The sequence below is a fragment of the Photinus pyralis genome, unplaced genomic scaffold (genome assembly GCF_008802855.1).
Source record: "Photinus pyralis isolate 1611_PpyrPB1 unplaced genomic scaffold, Ppyr1.3 Ppyr1.4_LG10, whole genome shotgun sequence".
NCBI lineage: Eukaryota > Metazoa > Arthropoda > Insecta > Coleoptera > Lampyridae > Photinus > Photinus pyralis.
The window spans coordinates 15,746,814-15,759,863 of NW_022170250.1; the positions used below are offsets into that span (position 1 = coordinate 15,746,814).

Genomic DNA, 13,050 nt, shown 5'->3' on the forward strand with positions numbered 1-13,050 from the left:
CTCTATAACTTTTGATTGAGAAGTCTGATCGAAAAAGTACGAATTGATTTGGATTCTACGCACCCAAATTCATAAGAAAAAGTGTTTTCCCGAGAAATTTTGGTGTAGTCGATTTTTGGTAAAAAAGGAAGGTTATACACTGCCTTTTTTGAGCCTTCTTCGCATCTGCCTTCGCGTATTCTTCATTACGCGCCCTTCCCTCTTGTACCTCTTACTCTTCTATTTAACATTCCATTTCCTCTTCACCGCATCTTTTACGGATTCTTTAACCTTCTCTATGGCTCCTTCACACTTCCTTTACGTCTTTTCTACACCTTTCCCACACTTTCTTGTCCTATACCTCCTTCTCCTTTTTACACCTTCTTGGCGCCTGGTTTACACCTCTGCAGTTTAGCGTATCTATCCGCCCGTAAATCCGTCAGTCGAGACCCTCTTCTGTCGTGTTGGAATTTCCTGGAATTTTTGCAATAGTGGTATCCTATACCTTGAAGGTATGCCATCGGAATGAATTGCTATCTACAAGCTATAACTCACCTGCGCGACCTCTTTTCGAGATCAGTGGGAGGAGAGGATTTGAGGGGGGGGGGTCTCTATTCTAATTAAAGGCTTCAAGAAAAGGAACTGTTTTCTATCAACTACCGCCCTTCTTTCTTGTCTATTTTCAAAACAGAGGGAGGGCTGGGGGGAAGCTTCATGCTACTCTAATGAAAGGTCTCAACGAAAGGAATTAATTCTTACCAACCATAGTCCTCCGCTACCCACTATCGTAATCGGATACCATTGTTTATATCCCGCTTTTCGAGCATCTCCTCCTCCTGCTTCACTGTTTCTATATATGCGTTTTTCTTCTCGTCTATTTCTGCATGACACCTCCTCCTGATTTGTGTGTTTTTTTTAATTTACACCCTCTTCTGCTAGGTCCCCTTCACGCCTTCTTCGCCTTTTTTTCATGCTTCCGTGGGTCCTTTCTTCTGTGTTTTCCGCGTCTTCTTCCTCCTTATACCCTCTATCACTCACGTCCCATTCATACCCTTCTGGTGTTCTGTTGATGCTCGTTTCGCTCTTTTCTAATGCCCGCCTTCTTTCCCGTCTCCTTTCATTTCTTTGCGCCTGCCTTACACCTTTATCGCGCATTCTTCATAGTCTCTTCGTGGCATCCGCTTTCTTTCCGACTGCATTACGTCTTCTTCTCGCTTTTCCGCTCCCCAGGACTTTTTCTTGTCTTTTCCACAGATATTCATGTCTGTTTGGCTTCTCCTTCCTTCTTTTACTATTTACTTATTCATTCGCGCTTTCTTTTCGCCTGATTCACTTCTCCTTCACCATCAATGCATGTTTCCTTATATCTGCAATTTTTCCTTCTTTCTCTTAAGCACCCTTTGCGCGTGTTTTACGTGACGTTCCTGCCTTTTTCCGCCTCGTCCACAAACCATACGACACATCCGCTTTCGTTTTTTATCGTCGATGACTCTTTTATGGCGCCTCGATGTCTATCGAAATTTCTAGAATATTCGCTACAGCGCTTTCGGAGTTTCAAATTTGGGTAAAATGGAACCATTTTGGGTACGTGGGGGCCCCACTGTCCTTTTTTGCCAGAGATCATTATCAATTTTCTTGCTAGCGAAATCGTGTTTTGGTCAACAAAGTTACCTAATCGTCTAAAAGTATGAGCTGATTTCTTTGCCAAGACTTCAATTAAAATACAAATTCTCTTAATTAAAATTATTCAACTTGGGATAATTAACAAATTTGCATTTTGTTTGTACAACAAATTTGAAAGGCAAACTTAGAATCGAATACTACACGTCCTCAAGACGTGAGATGCAGGTAAATTTGATGAAATTTTTTATATTTTAAGTGTAACGTAAATTTTTATATTTTTAAACAATTTTATTTACAATGTAATTAATACAAATTAATTTGGCGAACAAAAAAATAAAAAATCGGTTGCTGCAGTCACCCTCATTTACAAGTGCTTGATTGGTTAGGGCGACAATGTGGAAGAATTCCCCAAAAAATCCGAAGAGAAAAGCAGAAGGTTTCCGGGGGGTTTGCCTCGGCTTCTGCAAAATGTGCAAGATGCCACGAGTGAAATGCTTAGGCGTAATAAAAAGACGTTGAAGGCTTGCACGTACGTCATCTTGAATGTCGCACTCGTGGGCTACTTTGCCTGGGCGACCTACTACTTCGTTGAATTCTCAAGTAAGTGCCTCTGGTTGGGAAAGCTGAAAGCTAGTCGGACGGACTGTTTCAGATGATACTCTGGCGAGCACGACCTGCACAGGTTACGGTTTTCTTATGATCATCTTCGTCCTCGTTTACTTTGGTGTCGCATACTCTCTGATTATAAAACCGGTCATCAAGCGAATAGACACCGGAAGGATTTCAAATTTCTTCTCAAATCGGTGAGTATTTTCATCACTTTCAAACACCAACGCCTTTTGGGATTCAGAACCGCAAGGATAACCACCCACGTGGCTATTGCCGTAGCCATCGGAGTATATCTGGCCATCGATACCAGTGATAACCGCCAAAGGTTAGTGCCACTATCTGGACTCTTCGTCTTCCTGCTGTTCGGTTTTCTGTTCAGTAAACACCCAGAACACGTAAGTGGCAAACTTGGTGCTTGTCTGACTCAGTGACGTAGATCAAGTGGAGGCCAGTCGTCTGGGGTCTGATCATACAGTTTGTTTTGGGTCTGCTCACCATCAGATGGGATGTTGGCAGAAATATCTTCGACTGTTTGGGAAATAAAACAATAAAGTTTTTGGGGTACGCTGCTCCTGGTTCTGCGTTCGTCTACGGAGATTTTTTGATTTATGAAGAGGCGGTGTTTGTCTTCCGTGTTGGTGATTGTGATTTTAACCCCATTACTCAGTTTGCACGTTTCAGGCACTGTCCACGATATTCTTTCTTGGTTTTATGATTAACATTTTGTACCACTACGGGATCATGCAGAAGATCGTGGTCAGTTTGGGCGAACTTCTGCAAGCGGTTATGGGTACCACGATCTGCGAGAGCGTTAACAGCGTGGCAAATATTTTCTTGGGCATGGTAAGTTCGCCCCAAGCTTGAGTACAGCTAACAACCGATTTTGTACAGAATGACTCACCCTTGCTCCTGAAACCGTACCTCGAAGAGCTGACCGTTTCGGAAATTCACGCCGTGATGACAAGCGGATTTGCTTCAGTGGCAGGCAGCCTCCTCGCAGGTTACATATCCTTCGGGGCAGAAGCCTCACATTTAATCACTGCGAGCGTGATGTCCGCCCCTGCTGCGCTGTGCTACAGCAAGCTCATCTACCCCGAAACCGAAGAGGTCACGGCGACGAAAGAGACCATCCAGCTACTCAAGTCGTAAGTTTACCCTTCGTGGGCATGGTAACCGTTGTTCCTTTCAGAGAATACGCCTCGGCTTTGGACGCTGCGTGCAATGGGGCGGCGATTGCAATCGAGATAGTCTTACGAGTGGCCGCGATCCTCATCGCGTTTATTTCCGCAATCCACTTCCTAAACGGCGTCCTCTCTTGGATGGGCATTTTGATTGGTGGGTTACTCTTCTGATACCTACCCGATTATAACCGCATCTTTAGGGTTCGACGGTGGTAGCACTTGGACGCTCGAAACCGCTGTCGGGTACGTATTCATGCCAGTTAGCTTTATCATGGGCGTACCTTGGGACGAATGCCAATTGGTCGGCAGGTTGATCGGGATTAAAACGATGGTCAACGAGTTTTCGGCTTTTAAAGAGATGGGCCAGATGATTTTGAGGGTAAAGTGAGGTGTAGTGCTTCCGTTGTGATAATGTTTCGCACCTTGCAGAAGCGCACCAAGATGATAGCCACTTACGCCATCTGTGGATTTTCTAATCCGGGATCGATTGGGATCACAATTTCCGCACTTTCCGTGTTGATTCCTAAGAAGAGGAGTACCATAACGTCGACAGTGTTTAGCGCCTTCGTTGCCGGAGAAATAACTTGCTTTATGTCCGCGTGTATCGCGGCATTATTGATACCTGATCATTTACTTTGAGGGTTATAGTTTGATCTCATTATGTAGTACTTTACTAAAATACTCTTGACTCGATTATTTCGTCGTCAGATTCTTCTGAACTGTCTATCCTCTCTAATGGTTGTCCAAGTTAATGGGAATAACATATATGGGATAACTTTCAGTTTCAGCTGAAATGCCGCGCTCGACTTCCATCGGTTCGCCTTGTAGGTTCAGCGAAGAATCTCTCTCTCCCACCCAATTTTTCCTAATGTAGCCGCCGAGTCAATAAACCGACACGGACTCAACGCAAACCAAGCGTAGGCCATTTCCATCTCTCATGCTACGTAAGAACGATCTTCAGAACCGGCAACACTGTGGCGGTTTGACTCTTGTCTGCTTGCACACTCGCTTCTTATCTGAGACCGCTTCATTATATCGCATTTTAATTCCGTTCTCTTTCACTATGTATAGCGGTAAATTCAAAACTTTTTCTAAGCCTAAGGCGACCACGTGTTACAGTGCTTTCCAAAATATTTTCTTGGAAATTTTTAGGGATTTTCAAGAGCTCTATAACGCAAAACTCTAAACACCGGGGAGGGAGCTAAAGCGTTATGTGCCGTTTTATTTCAATGTGGTGGTCATACATTAATCATAATACGAGGCATAAAGACAACATTCGAACGCAATACTGCAGACTAACCAAATCGCAAAACCACCATTCGTATCAGGCACAAAAATTTTTTAATATGCTCCCAAGGCATATTCAAAATCTTGACAAAGTGCAAATCAAAAAAATTCTTAAAAGACACCTTATTAATAAAGCATATTATTCCACCACTGAATGTATTCACGATGGGTTTAGTAATCTCTAATTGTTAGTGATTTGTTTATTTATTTATTTGCTTGTTGTTAGTTGATATACGTTGTTTGTAATCTCTACTATATATTTTTAGACGAATGTAAGCGCTTTTGCGTAGTAGCATGTAAAATAAATATTATTATTATGGTCGGTGTTTCTTGTGAGAACTCAGGTCTAGCCTGGTTAACTAATCGCACGGATTAAAATCAAGTAACGATTAGTGTCTGTGTCTGTGTCGAAGTTATGTAGGGTCCTAATAAAAAAATAAAAAAATTCACACACGCACATTGGAAATCTAGGAATAGTATGTAATTCATACTTACCAACATAGCTATTGATGGGCACAATAGCCAACGCTATCAGGAAAGAGGAAAACAAAACAAAACAAAAAAATCATTATAATAATTCCTGTAATTTTATTAAATGGAGTTCATTGTGTAAGTGTTTCTTTGGCTTTGCGTTTGGGTTGAATACGAGTGGGTTGTGATAACGTGGTGTGTTTCTGTGAAGAAGGAGTTTTGTGTTTTTTAATTGTATTTATGGTGTTTCTTTGTTCCTGAGGTCGTATTTGTGAGGTTGCTTGGGTTTTTGGTGGAGATATTGCAGTATTTTGTGAGCCTGTGGTGCTGTTAAGGTTTTTGCGTTTCGGTTGTATACGAGTGGGTTGTTTCTGAGAAGAAGGAGTATTGTGTTTTTTAACTGTGCTAGGGCGTGTAACTTTATTGGATGGACCTGTCTTTGTAGTACATGTTGCGTTACTTGTGTTTATGGTGTTTCTTTGTTCTTGAGGTTGTATTTGTGAGGTTGCTTGGGTTATTGATGGAGATATTACAGTATTTTGTGAGCTAGTAGTGCTGTATAGGTTTTTGCGTTTGGGTTGAATACGAGTGGGTTGTGATAACGTGGTGTGCTTCGGTGAAGAAGGAGTTATGTGTTTTTTAATTGTGCTAGGGCGTGTAACTTTATTGGGTGGACCTGTCTTTGTAGTGCATGTTGCGTTACTTGTATTTATGATGTTTCTTTGTTCTTGAGGTTGTATTTGTGAAGTTGCTTGGGTTTTTGGTGGAGATATTTTAGTATGTTGTGAGCCTGTAGTTCTGTTAAGGTTTTTGCGTTTCGGTTGAATACGAGTGGGTTGTGAAAATGTGGTGCGTTTCTGTGAAGAAGGAGTTTTGTGTTTTTTAAATGTGCTAGGGCGTGTAACTTTATTGGATGGACCTGTCTTTGTAGTGCATGTTGCGTTACTTGTATTTATGGTGTTTCTTTGTTCTTGAAGTTGTATTTCTGTTGTTGCATGGGTTACTGGTGGAGACATTACAGTATTTTGTGAGCCTGTAGTGCTGTTAAGGTTGTTGCGTTTGGGTTGAGTACGAGTGGGTTGTGTTTGTGATAACGTGGTGAGTTTCTGAGAAGAAAGAGTATTGTGTTTTTTAGCTGTGCTAGGCCGTGTGGGTGAGGGCGTCTTTGTAGTGCGTGTTGCGTTACTTTTATTTATTGCGTTTGTTTGTTCAGGAAGTTGTGTTTGTGTGGTTGGTTGAGTTAAGTTTGGAAATATTACAGTATGTTGTGAGTCTAAAGTGCTGTTTAGGCTTTTGCGTTTGGGTTGAATACTAATGGGTGGTGATAATGTGGTTTGCTTCAGAGGTGAATCTCTGATTGTAGTATATGTTGTATCATTTGTTGTACTTGTTTGTTCGGTAAGTTGTATTTGTGTGTTTGTTTGGGTTAGAGGTGGAGATATTACAGTATGTTGTGTACCGTGTTGTGAGCGAGTACTGTTGTTTACATGTATACGTTGTGGATCATTTCTGTATGTAGTATCTTGTGTTATGTTTAGAAATTTACGAACAATATGGCATGTGTTGATAATGACTGCTTTTTGTAAATGTTTGTATGTGTTTTTGTCTAAACCTAATAGTTGTAAATTGTGGTGTATTGTCTTTGGTATAACTCCGGTAGCACTAAGAATAATGGGAACTATAACAGTAGATTTCATTCTCCATTGCGTCTTAAGCTCGATAGCTATATCGGTGTATTTGCGGTGTTTTTCTGCATGTGTTTTAGTTAAGTTGTTAGTGTTGGGATGGCAATGTCTATAATACAAATGGATTTTTGTGTTTTATCTATAAGTGTAATGTCTGGTCTATTATTGTGGATAGTTTTGTCTGTGAGTAGTGTCCTGTCCCAATATAATTTGTGTGTGTTGTTTTCGAGTATGATCTGTGGCGTGTATTTGTAGTATGGTGTCGTATCTGTTATGAGATTGTGTTTAAGTGCTAATTTTTGATGTATGATTTTAGCTACCTGATCGTTGTCGATGTTTGTATTCAGGTTTGTGCAAGTCGTGTGCATGCCGATATTATATTTATTATTATTATTATTATTATTATTATTATTATAAAAACCAAAGTGAGTGTTTTTCGTGTCTCTCTACTATATTGAGTGCAAGATAAAACTGTCTGGCATTACTCTGCTTTTGGTCTGTTTGCAAGGCTCTGGGTGCTAGTAGGACTCATAAATTCCATACTTATTGACCGCATCGAGGAGTCCCGGAGCGATAGGATGATGCGCGTAGCAATTTGGAATTGGTGTAGCTCTGAAATTTGCCGATTTCGGAAGTGTACCTTAACCATAAAACGTTTACGACAAATCAACTCAATTTACCAATCTAGTGACGGACAAGATCCACGACCTTACCGCCACAATTGAGGTATAAACCCCCGGTCGGCCATCTTTGCCGCACGAGGAGTCCCACGATAGGATTCCGTGCAATTTGGTTGGCCCAGCTATCCCGCCTCTACTGATAAGTGGACTTCCAAAGTCACCCACGCAAGCACCGCTGGAGCTTTCACTTACGGCGCACAAGCGAGACCCATCTACGGTTACGTGCAGTTTTTCAGCGCACTGAGAGGTACTAATCGACCTGGTCTCAATGAACTTCAACTTGACGGACCTATCGAGGTAGGGAGTCGCGGTTGCACCGTGACCGCAGACTTGCAGCTTTTTTCCAATTGATGGGGCTTTTGTGGCCAGCGCTACGGAAGCGACAGTTTTAGTAAATTTTACTTCGGCGATCAGCTTCAGAAGGGCGATATCGTTGGACTTGGTGAACCTGTCGAAGTTGGGGTGAAAGTGAACGCTCTCGATGGCGTAGCGCTGTCCACCTTCGTTCAACGAGTCCGTGCCGGTTACCACCATCAGATCTTGCTTGGCCCTACTATGGCAAGAGGCTCATTTGAGATCAATCCAGAAACCAAAAACTCACCCTTCCACGCACTGGGCTGCTGTCACAACCCAAAACCGACCGATGATCACTGCGCCTCCAATGTACTTGTTGGTGGTCTTACGGACGGACGCGTAAAATGGAAACTTGTCAATCGTCGTGTTGGCCCCTCCGACGATCCTCGGCTCCAAGCTCGATTCTACTACGACCAACCCCGCGATCGCAATTAGACAGGTGATGAGTAAGTGCATTGTGTGAACGACAAGCGATCCGACCAGCCCGACAATAAATAGCGTTGTCGCGACAATCTAATCGTAAAACATTTTGGAGGTCAATTCCGTGTCCGATAAGGTTTTCCAAATAAACACTCATCGGCACAAAGGATGTGACAATACTTTATCTTTGTTTTGGGACTACCCCCCGAACATGGTGATTGAGACATAGTCATCAAAAGGCTCAGGTGGTATCAGTCTGCTTGCTTCATATTTGTGGAAAAACCCACGTCGGGGATATCCTAGAACGACCTACAAGAGGGATTACCCCTAGACTGCAGAAGTGGACAGCCAGATTTTTCTAATTTCTCCCTAGAGCATTGTAGGTCGATATCGGGTAAAGTCTCCCAGCCCTGATCCTAAGGGTTTCCATAAACCACTTGAGACTATAGAAATCTCTTTGGAAAGCCTAATAAGGATCTTCCAAAGTCTGTATAAAATGTCAATGAGAATCTGCCTCCTTTTGCATCTCCTTGATCTGTTCCTTTTACTCCTAGTTCCACAAGTACCATCTGGTGTCAGCAATAATTGTCCTCATTCATCACATTTTCCCCCGCATCTTTCTTCCCCACTTCCTTCACTGTACTTCTGTTCCTTTTCTTTTTAAGCCTTACTCTCTTCTCTTTTTTTTCATTTTGAAAAGTGGAAGTTTTACTTCCTTTATTTTTCTCTTGCTCCTCCTCCAGTCTTACCACTTTTTCTTTCTATATAACTTTCTACAAAAAAGTTCCACAAGCACCACAGGGTACCCTGGTCCTCTCTAACCACACCTACTCCTACGGCCTCATTTTCTTTTTCTTTTAAATAACTGCTACACGTTTTCTTCATTCTTCTTTCACGACGTCTTCACGTCTCTTCTCTTTACGGTTTACTTGAGTCATTCATAGAAAGATCTAGAAGGGACTATAAACTGTCTAGAAAATTACCGAAACGGAAAGCAAAGAAAAACATAACGCTGATAATAAAGTTCCTCTTGAATGCATTAAAAAATACTTAATAAAACAATACAAAAGCATAATTACTTGTACAGTATAACACACAAACATGATTCAGTAACGGTAGGTACATAGTAAAGCTTACTGAAGTATGCCCCACTTTGATATGTTAGGTGTGTTGCCTAACCGTGGGGGTAGGTTAAATCACCAATCGGCTTCTGACCATCGCAAACTCTGGGAAAGAATTAATGAAGAGGTCTTAATGACTGGTAAAGACCTTAAAAAGTTCTTAAAAGCTCTTTAAGGCTCTGAAAAGGTTCCAAAAACTCGCATAAATAAATAAACTTTATGCTTGTAAAGAGTAGTCAAGGCCCTTCAAGATTTGGATTTTGATTCTACTTCACTCTCAAAATCTTTTAAAGATAGAGGTTCTAAAGGCCTTTAAAGGCTAGTGACAGTTGACTGTTGGAGAGAAAACATTTGATATAACTAATGAAGCGCCTGGTAAAGTCTCACATGAGCTCTTAATCACAGCTTTTAAAAGTATGAGAGAATCTCAATGTCTCTAATAGTTTCGAAAAGATTATTAAAGGCTCTTAGAAGATTTTGGAAACTCTTGGTTACTGTTTGGTCCCAAGGCCCATGAAAACCCTGGACGCTCTCTTAAGGCAAGTTTAAGTACTCATAAGGGCTCTTTGGAAGACTTTACTAATTCTAAGACTGAAAACCTTTGGCGGCTCATTAAGATCCTTAAAAATACCACAACATTTTTATAAACCTAGAGTCCTTTGGGAGATGTTTAAGAGCTTTTAAATGATCTATTGACCCTTATAACTCGTAAAGAGCGTTAATCGTTCTTCAAGGTTTAAATAAGGCCTTTAAAAATTTTTAAAAACTCTTAAAGGATTGACTCTGACAAGGGCTTTGCAGTTTCTAAAAATTATATTTCTAGAGTCTAGGGAAACTGTAACGGCCTTTAGATGACGTAGAAACCCTTAAAACTCGCAAAAAGTGTTAGAGATTCTTCAAAATGTTGATATTAAGTACTCTTTCAGATTGTTAAAAACCCTTCAGGAGTCTTAATGACTTGTAAGGGGGCTCTAGCAACCAATACTATACTGCTGACAATTGAAAACTTCACAAAGAAAACATTTGGTGATTCATGTGATAACGAATATTGAAACTTCTTGCAAGTTATTGAAAGGTTTTCAAGATTTTTATAAGCTTTTAAAGATCCTTAAAGGGTCTCTTTTTAAAGACACTACCGATTCTAAAAGTCAGTTAATGACTATTAAAGTCTCTCGAAAGGGCAGAGAATCTTTTAGAGACTATTAAACATTTTTTGAGGCTCTTGAAACCTCTTTGGGTGCCTTTAGAGACCTACACGGATTTTAAAGGCCCTTAAATGACTTTTGGATCTTAAAGGGAAAGTGCTTTAAGATTCAGATATTAAATATTACTAAAAACGGTTAAAAAGCTCCTAAGGACTCTAAAGAACTGTCTCTGCTAGAAGCTCTAAAGACCCCTAGAAGGTTGTTGACCATGAACTACGTTTCTGGCAGTAAACTGCACTTTGAGGATTAAAACAACACATATGTTAGCTGCCTGGTATGTAATATACCATTATTTACCGTAGTTAACAGAAAATCTTTGGTGGACTGATTTCGAGTGCATGAAGGGAATGCCACCAACTGCATAGTTGGCCATATTTTGTAAGTCTGGCAACGCCGCAACAGAAAAATGACAAGCAAAATCTTTCGTTTTCCATTTTCGAAACAAAAAATGGCGGCTGTTGCTGTACAACCGACCGTAAGCGACTATTTATCCAAAAAACAGAAAGAAAGCGGCAAAGAATTGGCTACGGAATGGACCCAAATCGAAGAGCTGCACAACAAAAAGTAAGATTTAAAGTTATCGGTTACTGCTTTCTAACAGTCATTTGTTTTTAGGTTATGGCACCAGCTAACTTTGAAACTGCTGGGTTTCGTTAAAAATCCTAGCCTGCAAAAGGGGGACAACTTAATACAGCTTTACAACAACTTCATCTCCACCTTCGAGAATAAGTAAGTCGTAATTGCTTTGTCTGCAGTCGTAACAAAGGCATTTGACTTGCAGAATCAACCCATTGTCGTTAGTCGAAATCATTGCCATTGTTGTTGAGCAGTTTGTGAATAAGAAAGATGCGGTTGTCTTCTTGGAGAAGATCGAGACGAAAGTCAAATTAAACACTGATGCACTTAATCTGTGTAAAGTAAGTGTGGACGCTGTTTTTAAGTTGCTAACGCCCCATTTTCAAGGTTCTCCAAGGCCAGATTCTTTTGGAGAAGCTGAACGATTTGGATGCGACCAAGAAGATCATTTTGGATGTTGAAGAGACGCTTGATAATGCTGATGGAGTTACGGCGGTGCACGGACGTTTCTATCTCCTTGCCTCGCAGTACTATCGGTAATAACCTTTACCCCCCCCCCCTTAGGTTCAGCGCTTCAAGTCAAGAATGAGAATTTCCACATTCTCCTCAACTAAGCCTAGTGCACTTCTCGACTGACCAATATCATTTTAGCACACAAGGTGACCACGCCCAGTACTACCGCACTGCACTACGTTACCTCGGTTGCATCGAGGTCGACACATTATCCGAAGACGTGAAGCACCAGCACGCCTTCTTCCTCACGCTCGCCGCCCTTCTCGGCGAGGGCGTCTACAATCTCGGCGAGCTCTTGGCGCATCCCGTCCTCGAGTCGCTCAAGTCGACCGAAAACTCGTGGCTCGTCGATCTGCTGCACGCGTTCAACAGCGGCGACATCACTAAGTTCGAGAACATGAGGCCGAAGTGGGCGTCCGTCGCCGATCTCGCCGCCCAGGAGCTCTTCCTCAGGCAGAAGATCTCACTGCTGTGTCTCATGGAGATGACGTTCAAGCGGCCGTCGCACGATCGGCAGCTGACCTTTACGGAGATCGCGCGTGAGACTCGACTGCCACTGAACGAAATCGAACTTTTGATCATGAAGGCGCTCTCGCAAGGTCTGGTGAAGGGGGCCATTGATCAGGTAAAAATTATATCCCAATTGTGACAGTGTTGCCATACATCTAGCAATAATGCAGCATAACCCTATTTATGACAGTGTCAATAACTGGTAATATTGCAAAAATAACCAACTAATTTGGGGTAAATTTGGCTGTCCGTGTGGCAACACTGTCAAGAGAACGAGCTATGTAGTCTTAATTGCAATTTTTTAGGTTGGCGGGACTGTCAATATGACCTGGGTGCAGCCGCGCGTGTTGGATCGGTCGCAGATTTCTCACATGGTCAATCGGCTGGACGTGTGGTGCAAGCAGGTCAACAGCATGGCGAAGTTGCTAGAGGACAAGGCTTCCGAAATACTTACGTTGTAATTTTTGTAATAAAAGTGTATTGTGAAATGTTAGAACTAAACTATTGTGTGTAATTTAGCATAATTTTCTTATTTAATTGAATAGTTTATTGGAAATTCTTTTTGTCTCATTATTACTATTATTATTCTGACAACTTCTTACATTTTGGATTGAATACCTACACATTGCCAACATTTGAAAAATTTCCAAAATTGTTAAAGCAATTCAAAATGTTTTTCTCCTCTCTGTAGAAATTAAATCAATTACATTTAGCTTTGACCTTGAACTTCTAAATACTCTCAGAGCGACAATCTTCGTAACGAAGCAAGCAATTGAAAATGTTCTTTGATATCGGGTCTTCATCTACAGAGTGATCACTAAAACTGGTATCACAAC

The 13,050-nt window shown here is 41.4% G+C and overlaps 3 protein-coding genes across 4 annotated transcripts; 2 read left to right on the forward strand and 1 right to left on the reverse strand.

The window, feature by feature from the left end:
• The first annotated feature begins 1,725 nt into the window (after window positions 1-1,725).
• Window positions 1,726-4,988, forward strand: LOC116160877 (solute carrier family 28 member 3-like). Of its 2 annotated transcripts, XM_031474020.1 has the most exons (10): window positions 1,726-1,827; window positions 1,989-2,202; window positions 2,255-2,405; window positions 2,453-2,606; window positions 2,648-2,845; window positions 2,893-3,054; window positions 3,103-3,356; window positions 3,401-3,546; window positions 3,593-3,771; window positions 3,822-4,988. In XM_031474020.1, the coding sequence occupies exons 1-10, from the start codon at window positions 1,822-1,824 to the stop codon at window positions 4,029-4,031; spliced, it is 1,674 nt and encodes a 557-aa protein (XP_031329880.1). In that variant the 5' UTR covers window positions 1,726-1,821; the 3' UTR covers window positions 4,032-4,988. The 2 variants fall into 2 exon arrangements, with proteins under 2 accessions (XP_031329880.1, XP_031329881.1); XM_031474021.1 differs by lacking the exon at window positions 2,648-2,845.
• Window positions 4,989-7,443: 2,455 nt separating this feature from the next.
• Window positions 7,444-8,353, reverse strand: LOC116162586 (trypsin alpha-3-like). The gene is made up of 2 exons (XM_031476243.1): window positions 8,117-8,353; window positions 7,444-8,068 (listed from the first exon to the last, which is right to left on the reverse strand). Exons 1-2 carry the CDS (start codon window positions 8,323-8,325, stop codon window positions 7,507-7,509), a joined length of 771 nt encoding a protein of 256 aa, XP_031332103.1. The 5' UTR covers window positions 8,326-8,353; the 3' UTR covers window positions 7,444-7,506.
• A 2,659-nt stretch (window positions 8,354-11,012) lies between these two features.
• On the forward strand, window positions 11,013-12,773 carry LOC116162164 (26S proteasome non-ATPase regulatory subunit 13). The gene is made up of 6 exons (XM_031475713.1): window positions 11,013-11,179; window positions 11,231-11,344; window positions 11,397-11,532; window positions 11,579-11,727; window positions 11,843-12,329; window positions 12,520-12,773. The coding sequence occupies exons 1-6, from the start codon at window positions 11,022-11,024 to the stop codon at window positions 12,673-12,675; spliced, it is 1,200 nt and encodes a 399-aa protein (XP_031331573.1). The 5' UTR covers window positions 11,013-11,021; the 3' UTR covers window positions 12,676-12,773.
• Window positions 12,774-13,050: the final 277 nt, after the last annotated feature.